General features: G+C 35.9%; 1 protein-coding gene across 1 annotated transcript; it reads left to right on the forward strand.

The window, feature by feature from the left end:
• Positions 1 to 457: 457 nt before the first annotated feature.
• LOC113345206 (high mobility group B protein 7-like) lies at positions 458 to 1,480 on the forward strand. The gene is made up of 4 exons (XM_026589016.1): positions 458 to 588; positions 722 to 949; positions 1,052 to 1,124; positions 1,205 to 1,480. Exons 1-4 carry the CDS (start codon positions 512 to 514, stop codon positions 1,478 to 1,480), a joined length of 654 nt encoding a protein of 217 aa, XP_026444801.1. The 5' UTR covers positions 458 to 511.
• The last annotated feature ends 8,579 nt before the right edge of the window (positions 1,481 to 10,059 follow it).

Raw genomic sequence — 10,059 nt, forward strand, 5'->3', positions numbered from 1 at the left:
GAAGCAAATCAAACTAGAACTTGCCAACGGAGCAACAACACAGCAACCGGCAAACCGAACAGCAGGTTCCACTCACGTTTGGGAGCATATGCAGCCCGAGTACCGCCTCCATACAATTGTAGCAAATGACCTTCAAACACATGCAAAAATAAACAAAAATGATCTCTTTCTCGAGTACAAATTTAACTTTTCTCCTAAACAAAACAAAACATTCAAAAAAAAAAAAAAAAAGAAGCAACCACAAAGCGCAAGTTAGTAAATACGGTCCATACATACTAACGTGCACCGATATAGTATTGCCACGTTGAACATGTACGGCACCTTTTTCAGTTCCCCGGTATTGGAGGTAAAGGCGCATTTGTTTAGTATTTTGGAGCCATTTTAGTGTTGGAGTCATGTCATGGTCCTCCGGATAAACAGAGGGACTGAGAAAGAGAGAGAGGGAAGGTAAAAAGTTTCAGAGGAGTCTTTTTCTGGTCTTGAACGAAGTTCCGCTATCAGGGGGGGTTTAATGGCGAATCTACTTAGAAATCGAAAGAGGGTTTTCCCTTTATGTCGTGCTCCTGATGGAAGTGCCTCCCAAAAATGGTTTCTTCCTACAAACCCCCATTACTGCTAACTGTTTATTTCTTCTTTTAATGGTTTTTCTTTTGTTTTTTCTTGCTGTATTAGGATTATTACACTATCTAAAACCCCATTTTTTTTGTTTTTATTTTTATAGTGATTTATGTGGGGTTTCAGTTGCAATTGCCATTTATGATATGCATGAATGTAAGCTAAAACAAGGAAGAAAAGGAGGAAAGAAGAGAAACAAAAAATGTGAATCATTTAGTAAGGATGATGATCAAAGAAAGGCTATGAAGTGTGAAGATGATGGAAATAATCAAACTATTGATGATGGTGGAAAGGGTTTCTCTGACCAACCAAGATCAGCTTTTTGCTTTTTCATGTATAATATTTTTTTATTTCTTTTTTTCTTTTGGTTGAGAAATTGAGTGTGGGATGGAAAAATTGGGTAAGCTAATACAATGAATTTTGCACTATTTTTCAGAGAAAGTTTACAAAAGGGTAATTTTTTCGATGCTGATAAAGGGTTTGAAAAATGGGAGTGTATGTCATTTAAGGTAATTAGAGAAGATGCTTAATTAAATTTATTATTGTTTTTATGCTATCTTGCGTTTAATTTGCTTGAGGATTTTGTTAGGAAAGAAGCCCTTTTGTCATTGAAGCTGAAAAGGTGAATTTAGCTTATGAGAGTATCTTACTCAAAGAGGTCCAGGTTGAACCACTGGTAATGTCAACTATCATCATATCTGCATTGATTGCTTACATTTCCATGAATTCGATAAGTGTATTGTACCTGGCTATATGTCAGTATGTATTATGCGATCCTGATGGAAGATATCAAGTGTGCGCGATTTATGACGATGTGTTATATCTGATACTGATGGAAGTTATAAAGCAAGTTATGCTTGTTTGAGTGTGCTTATTCTGCTCTAAATGTCTATTACATGCAATGATTTGTTTATGACTTGGTTAGTCGGGAAATTTGACATTCTGTGGCAATACTTCAGTCAGTGATTAGAAAGGGAAGGTCGTATATCATCTGTTTTTCTTGTAAATCTTGAGAAAATATGCTGATCACGTTGTTGAGACCCTGCTTATTTTCGCACAAAGGCAAGTCATGTGTCACTCTGGCTATTGTAAAAAAAAACAACTAACACTAGGATTTTCTCCAAGTTCAAACCTTAGACATGCAATTTTTATTTCTTTTTGGAGGGAAAATCTTTTGGTAGAGCATGAGGGCTAATTGAAGGTAACAAAAGGAATTGTTCTCCTTTGTAGACGCCTTTCTGTACTTGTGCAATTTTTTAGGGAATTCAGTACTATTTTGTCTATATAATGAAGAAAGATCCTCTTTTTCAGAATTAGATAAACAAATTCTATTCTTTCTAATTTCTTCAGTTTGTTGACTCTATATAGTTGTGAACAATCAGAACAGTGGAAGATTGGGAAAACATGGCACCACATCTAATCTGTCAATCTTGCGAGTCCCTGGCATTATGCTCCAGGTTTTTGATGAGGATAGTTTGTAATTGCTGAGTATATACCATGTACTTTGTCAGACCCGTCTACTAGACTAGGAAAGCAAGCGAGCTAGGCTATTGTCTAGAGCCTCAAATTGTTGGGGGCGTAAATCTTTTAATTTTCTTACATCCAAAAAGGAGAAAAAAAACCCAGCTGATGTTTTATATAGTTTTAGGCTTGGGCCATTATGCATGTCAACAAAGAAGTTCAAAAAGAATTTAATAAGAAACCTGTATTGAGGCATCCAAGGTAATAACAAAATAGAGTCATTAGAGCAGTTCCTATGGAATGAACAAATTTCAAGTTTATTCATTTTGATCCCATTATGGATTCAACAAACATGAATAATGGATGTTCAAAACCAACAAATTTGTTGGTTTGTTCATTGAATTGGAAGATATAGCGGGCGCTTGATGATAGCACGGGCGAGCGAAGCTCCAACGCTTTTCTTCCTAGCAGCGCTCTTGATTAAAGCGCCAGCGCTGTCCTATCGGCGCCGCGTTTCTCATAGAAGCGCCAACGACTACTTCAATCCAACGGCTAATGCTATTTTTGGTTTCCCTATAAATTCAATTCATCTCTAGACTTAAAACTCACACATTCTTCATCACGACCTCAAAATTACACAATTTCATATCATCTCTAATATTTTTTTCAAACAAAACTATTCTATCAACTCAATCTGCCAGAAAAAATCTCATCACTATAAATTTCATTTCTAACAAATATGACATCCTCACAACAACGATCACAACAACCAACACCACAACAAATACCACAACAAACACAACAACGAACACAACAACAATCACAACAAGAAACATCACGAAACACAAGAATTCGTGGTGTCAAGTATACAATGGATGAAGACGAGCCACTTTCCAGAAATTATGTATTATATACATTATATGACATCAATGGGATTTATCAAGAAAAAAAACTTTTTATGATAAGATTTTACAAAAAAATTGTGAAGAAACAGGTAACCCCAATAAACGTGAGCGGCGATGGGTTGTCTCATCGTTTTCACACAATTTCAGCAGCCATTAGTGAATATGTAGCTTTGGTCACTCACATTTGGAACAACAAAGAAGTGGTGAAGGCGAATCGGATGTGGAACAAAGATGTCGGGAAGAGTGACAAAGATCCCACAAAACGAGTTTCCAACATGAAACTTGTTTCACTATTCTGAGAGTGCTTAAGAAGTTCAATCCATACTTTCTAGAAGGTCATCAAGTGCCTGCAAGATCACCACATGGTCCAATCGAGCAGGATTTTCAGAATGGAGGGCCTGCTTCCTCACCTGATGGAATTCCAATTAGTCATGAACAAACAACACTAATCTAGACGTTAACACTAACGTCAAGAGAAGAAGAGGAGGTGGTCAGAAAGCTGCAAAATCAGCGAGAGACGCAGCCGAACGAGCAGCATTAGAAAGAGGTTCAAGCGAGTTCAACTATGCCGATCACAAGGAATTCGAGATGCAGATAGAAGCAAATAGATCCAGGGACCGTGACATTGCTATAAATAATCAAAAAAAATTTTATCTTTCGCGAGAACAATACTACATGGATTGTAAGCTAAACAAGTTACTCTCCTTGAACACTTCAATAATGAATGAACGACAATATTCTGCATGGGCTAAGTAAATGGATGTGGTCGAACAACAACAAGTCCCCCCTCAACTAACTCAAGTCCCCCCTCAACAAACTGGACCGTATGTGAATGTGGAAGATGACGAAGATGATGCCTCGGATGAAAACGAAGATGAATACAGTCTCGCTAAATGATTTTAATTCTTGTCTAGTTAGGTTAAATTTAATTCAGTGTATTCATTTTATTTAATTTAATTTAGTTTAGTTTAGTTTAGTTTAAATTAATTGTACTCGTTTATTTAAAATTACTTTTAACATAATTGCCTCAATTTTAAATAAACAACTATACTATATTGAAAATAACACTAAATTGAAAATAACATCTATCTCCTTCTCCCCCGCGCATCGTCTGCTGCTCCTTTTAAACCCCAAAGGGGCTTGGTTAAATCTTGTCTTAGTTGTCCATAGATTCCCCAGTTTTGGAGTCTTTCCGTGGAAAGTCTGTATTCTCTTGTCGGGGGCTCGTAATCTACCACAAGATTCGGCACCAAATCTTCATCTGGAAAACTCGTCCAGGTTGGGTCATGCCTTGTTTCTTCAATGACCATGTTATGCAGAATGATACAAGTCAGCATAATTGTGTCCATTTCTTGAATATCAAAAAAGCGTGTTGGCCCAACTATGATGGCAAACTTCCTTTCAGTATGCCAAAAGCGCGTTCAACATCCTTTCTGCATTTCATTTGTTGGGTGTTAAAGTACTTTATATCATTCGAAGACGTCGGTCCAAAACCTACCTGTTTATAAGCTTGAACCATAGTTGGCCATTCTGGATAGATTCCGTCTGCTAGATAATAACCCTGAGTGTAGTGATGACCGTTGATGGTGAAATTACAGTGCGGCACAATCCCATCCTTAAGATCTTCAAACAATGGTGACTTATACAAAAAGTTGTGATCGTTATTTGAACCCGTGAGTCCAAAAAAGGCATGCCAAAACCAACAATCATAGTTAGCTGAAGCTTCCAAAATTACAGTTGGTTTTGGATAATGACCCTTATATTGGCCTGCTCATTCAACCGGATATGCATACCACGTCCAGTGCATGCATTCAAGACTACCTAGCATTCCTGGAAAACCCCTCACGGTGTTTTCTCCAGTTATTCTTTGAACATCTTCCTGAGTAGGTTTTCTTAAAAAGGTTGGACCAAAATGCTCGACAATTTTTTCGCAAAACAATTGAGATACCTAAAGGCGGTTGTTTTTCCATATGGATATAATCATCTGTGGAATCCGCTGGTACCCCATAACAAAGTATACGGAGGGACGCAGTGACCTTTTTCTTCGGACTAAACCCTCGTACATGTCGTGCATCATACTGATAATTAAATAAAGGTTGTACCTGACAAAGCTCGACAATAATACTTTGTGTCAAGTTGCGTCCATGCGGAATCGTCGTTGAAAATTCTCATCGGAATAAACACAATCATGATTAAAATAATCATGCATCATCTTTTCGTGGTAAAAATTTCGATCTCGCCACGTCCATCTTCTAGTCGCAACTTTATATGGCTCTTAAGACTTTGGTATGATCCCGGATTGCAATTGCAACATAAAATTTCGCCGTCTTCTATCTTGATCTGCATCTTCATCCATTTAACACAAAATCTCCATACACATTTCTTCATCTTCTTCATACAACATTTCATCCATCTCCATATCTTCCTCAGAAGAATCAAAATCAAAATTCATGGTTGAAAATTGAAAGCAATTGAAAGAAAAGATTGATCGGATGAAAGATTGTTGTGAATTTGTAAGATCAAACTCGATCCGTATTTATAGAGGTAGAAACTAGCCGTTCCAATGATTGTTGGAAAGTATTCGTTGGCGACCTTGGTTCAAACGCCAGAGTTCCATGTACAAACGCTAGCGTTTTTGCTACGATCGCCATCATTTTACCTACGAGCGCTAGCATTTGTATTACGCTCGCGCGCTTAGTTATTAAACGCCTAGTGCTTTACCATAGTGTAAAAGACAGTTTGGACATCCACCTGGCTCAACAAAAAAATGAATTTGGCCATTGCCATAGGAATTGCCCTTATGTGGTAAAATCAAATAACCCCTTACCCGTCATATTTTTATCATGACTGAAATGTCCTTACTTCATTAGTATAATAATTAGAATCTAATAGTAATGATTAGTAGTTAATGATTACTGGTTAATGTCAATGATTATACAGTCTTAGTTACAAAGTTTTTTTTTTTTAGAGAGAGATACTTAGGTTAAGGTTTGTTAAAGAAGAAGAATAAGAAATTAGGCTTTTAAGATTTGCTGAACTAATAAATAATTAAGTTTTGTTAATACAGAGGTAAACTTCCAAACAAGGTTTAATGTCCTTTTTATAAGTTGAATTTGTCAAAAACTGAATTTTTACAACCTAAATCTACTGACCAGATGAGCAGTTCGGTTGATAACTTGTCAACTGAACGTATGTTTCTGAAAATATATACCTAAGTTCGGCTGAAAAGTTATCAGCCGAACCTAAAAAAGGAGCAATAACGCTCCCTCGACCCCCGTAGATGATTAACGACATGTTTCATTATTTGAAAGATCAATATCACTACATATTAAAAAACCAAAAAGAAGTTCTCAGAAACAACAAAACATTATATCCCTACACTTATAATGTTTGTACTGTAAGAGGAATTTTTATTAACCAAATTCAGTTGTTTCTAACGAATGAAAATATTGCAAAGTAGATTTTCGTGGTGAGATTTTCAAATAATAGCTGGTGGAAAGAATGTCAACGTCATCGGTATAATGTATTTCACATTCTGCTGCACGTTTAAGCACGTGGCAAAAGAAAATAGTAATCAACACTACTTACTAAAAATACATTGTACTGCATTTCACATATCCTTAATATACACTGATTGAAACACATACCCGTCACAAATCATTCTTCAGAAACTTAATACTGACGGATATGAGTGCATGTTTCCTTGTTATGATGAGTTTTCAAATTACAGTTTGAAAACTTAACATATTTTCTACTATTCTCTCATGTACTTTTAATACGCTTTCCCTTTATCCTGCCTGGTGGAGCCCTAATTACAGCTGGTGGGAGAACGATATCGTCTACGTGATACTCATCAGGCCTGTGAGAAAAATACAGAATCATAACTACACAAATAATATGTACATAGTATATTGTTCCTTAAAACCAATATCAAAATGTACAGTTTAAAGACACATACCTGTCGTGGTTAGGAACATGTCTAATAGCTATTGATATAGCTCACGATAACAGGTAACTTTGAAGAAATCGTCGACGTATCCAAGCATCCTTCCTCCAGATCTAGTAATAGCTACAGTAGCGTGCGAGCATGGGAACCATACACGCGCCATCATTGGCAAGTGCAAGTTTTTTCCTCTAGATCTACCATATGAGACCTGCACACACAAAACACACCATATTATCTACAGTGTATCTGCACAGTACATATTCATATGTTATTTGCAGTACAACTAAGATACTAGTTTGGTGGATATCACATCACAGAGCATGCTACTTAAAAAAAGAAAAAAATATAACTAAAATTCAGATGATAGAGATTAGGGGTAAATGCTAATCTTGGAGAATGCACTTCAAAGAGGTTAGCATCTGACTGACTAACTTTCCAAGGACGACCAATTTGAATGTGTAGTTCAAGTAAGGCTTGATACACATGGGTTAACAGTTCTGGGTTCATCAAGACACTCTCTTCGCGACGTTCTGGAATCAAATCCATAATACGTAGCCTACACGACAAGGAAACATCAAGTCTATTATACTATATTATGCGTAGATTAACAGAACATACATGCTTGTATTGTTACAAAGAAACTAATAAAATATTAACACTAAATATAAGGTTGTTCTGTGACTAAGGAAACTAATACAAACTTGACCTTATCAACGAACGCACACGCATGTAACCTCTTCTCGCGGTTAATCCAATTATTGAACGATTCGGCAACACTTGAAGAAGTCTGACCATACCTACATCCCTTGAAGAACGCACTGGACCAATTTTCCCTTGGAATGTTGCGTCAGTAGTCAGCAACCCAAGGCCTTCCCAAATTAATCATTTCTTAAAGAGCTTCCTCGTATTTTGCAGGAGAAATCGCATATGTTGCCTTTTGGAAATAATCAACCAGTTCTTTATACTTTTCGTCAGACTTTGCGACAGGTAAGTTTTTTCCCAAGCGGAAGTAGAAATAGCTTTAATAAGAATTAGGGAATATTTTGAGAATATATTTAACCAACCCTTCACCTCGGTCAGTCATAAAAGTGATTGGGCGATCATCATCCGAAGCTTCCTTCAGATTCTTGAAAAACTATTCCTAATTGTCATTAGTTTCACCAGAAACTAATGCATATGCGAGGGGATAAAAATCTGCAAAAGAAATTATTAGTTATGTTAAGCAACTGGTAAAAGGAAAAAAAACAGTACATATCAACATGTTGATATGTAGTCTTTTTTTCTGCTAAAAGGAAAATAATAACCAATTGCTTGTATATTGTGAGAAGCTAACACTATATATTGACATGCAGTATGGTTTACCTCATACTCAGTAAGGTCATAGTATAATCATTGTTAGTATTGTAGTAAATGGGTAATCTACCTACCAGATACTACTTATCAACATGTAGTCCTTGTTTTATGTAACAAGAAAAAAAACATATGAAAATAAATAAACCAGTTACCTTGATTGCCGACAAGACATGTCGCTGCCATTATACCTCCTCTAAATGTCCCATTAAGAAATGTACAATCACGGAAAATCATCGTACGACAGAATTTATTGCCTTCTCTACAAGCTCCAAAGCAAATAAAAAGTCTATTGAACCTCTTTATAACATCATTGTAGTCGAAATCAATATATGACCCAGGGTTTGTTTCCCTAACTGCATTCACCTACCAAGAAAGATCAGTGTAAGACTTGACATCATCACCAAAAATTTGTTGATGCGACAACTCAAAGTGCATGATATGCGTGGTGATACTTGATATCGATCCCGTTACCAACTTTAACATAATCTACAATCTCTGCTGGCTTTATGAGAGGGTTGTGCCTGACATGCTCGTAAATTAAATTGTTCATAAGCTTTCTCCAAACTCTTGGATTCTTCAACATATAACCACCACCACAGGTATGCTTCCCCGCATATTCCTTTATCTTAAAAACATCAATAGAACTACCAATACAGTTGCATGAAGCCTCCACGAACAATCTTTCTCGTTGTACGGCGGTGAATCTTTCAAGGTCATTCTTCAATTTCTTTACCTTATATCCAGTTCCCATACAATATTTTTGAAATCTATACGTAGAACATCAACACCACCATAGAATAATTGTTTTGTATCCTCAAAGATGTTTTCCCAACCATCTGAAAATCACACTTGGAACCACTTTACCATCTTTCAAATAACTGTTTTTTGCACTTACAACTAAGTCTGCGTTACTATCAACATCCATACGCCTAGAAGAACTAGATCCGCCAGCTGAAATAACATCCACATGCAAATCAAAGAAATCCAATTTCTTTGCAGAATGTAATGCATGGAGAAATACATTGGCAATAATAGGAACTACCACTTCATTATGGACATAGTTAACGACAATAGTCGATGGAGTCAACTAGATCCACATATTACAGATGGCAAATTTTAAATCCTCTAAAGTCGAAGACGATGTAACCAAATATCCAAAGTGGTATTTCTTATGGTATACATGAGAGTAGCAAACAATATCTGAATCAGTCCCAGCGCCAGACATGTCATGTCTTCCATGTAAAAAAATGATCCAAAATTAACAAAACCAAAAAAAAGAAGTATTAAAACTTAAAAATGTCTATTGTCGATATGTACAATATCTGTAAGATCGATATGTGCTATACATTTTGATATGTACTACGAAATCATATCAAAAAAAGATCATGATATATGTAGTTCGTATTGATATGTATTGGGGATAAGTAATATGTTGTATATTTGTTGATGCAGTTCATACATAATACATACTGATATGTCACGTCTATTACAGGATCATATCAAAAAAAAACAAAAAAACTACATTTTTGAATGAATATATGCAGTACATACTGATATGTATTGATATATACTACAAGATTTGTCTAATAAACAAAGGTAACTCCATTACAATACTCAGTTCATACATAATACATATATATATCACGTCTATTTTGAATGAATATGTTATACAAGATCATATCAAACAAACAAAAAACTACATTACAACACAAGATTTGTGTATTAATATTTACTACAGGATTTTTCTAATGAGCTGAGTGTCTAACGAATCTTTGTTAT

The sequence above is a fragment of the Papaver somniferum genome, unplaced genomic scaffold, assembly GCF_003573695.1.
Source record: "Papaver somniferum cultivar HN1 unplaced genomic scaffold, ASM357369v1 unplaced-scaffold_81, whole genome shotgun sequence".
Taxonomy (NCBI): domain Eukaryota; kingdom Viridiplantae; phylum Streptophyta; class Magnoliopsida; order Ranunculales; family Papaveraceae; genus Papaver; species Papaver somniferum.

Excerpts from the sequence above, each read along its gene's own strand:
- LOC113345206 (XM_026589016.1), top strand. The coding sequence starts at position 512 with ATGGCGAATCTACTTAGAAATCGAAAGAGGGTTTTCCCTTTATGTCGT. Across the intron at positions 589-721 it reads GGAAGTGCCTCCCAAAAATG|TGATTTATGTGGGGTTTCAG; the intron begins GTTTCTTCCTAC and ends TTATTTTTATAG. Across the intron at positions 1,125-1,204 it reads GGGAGTGTATGTCATTTAAG|GAAAGAAGCCCTTTTGTCAT; the intron begins GTAATTAGAGAA and ends GGATTTTGTTAG.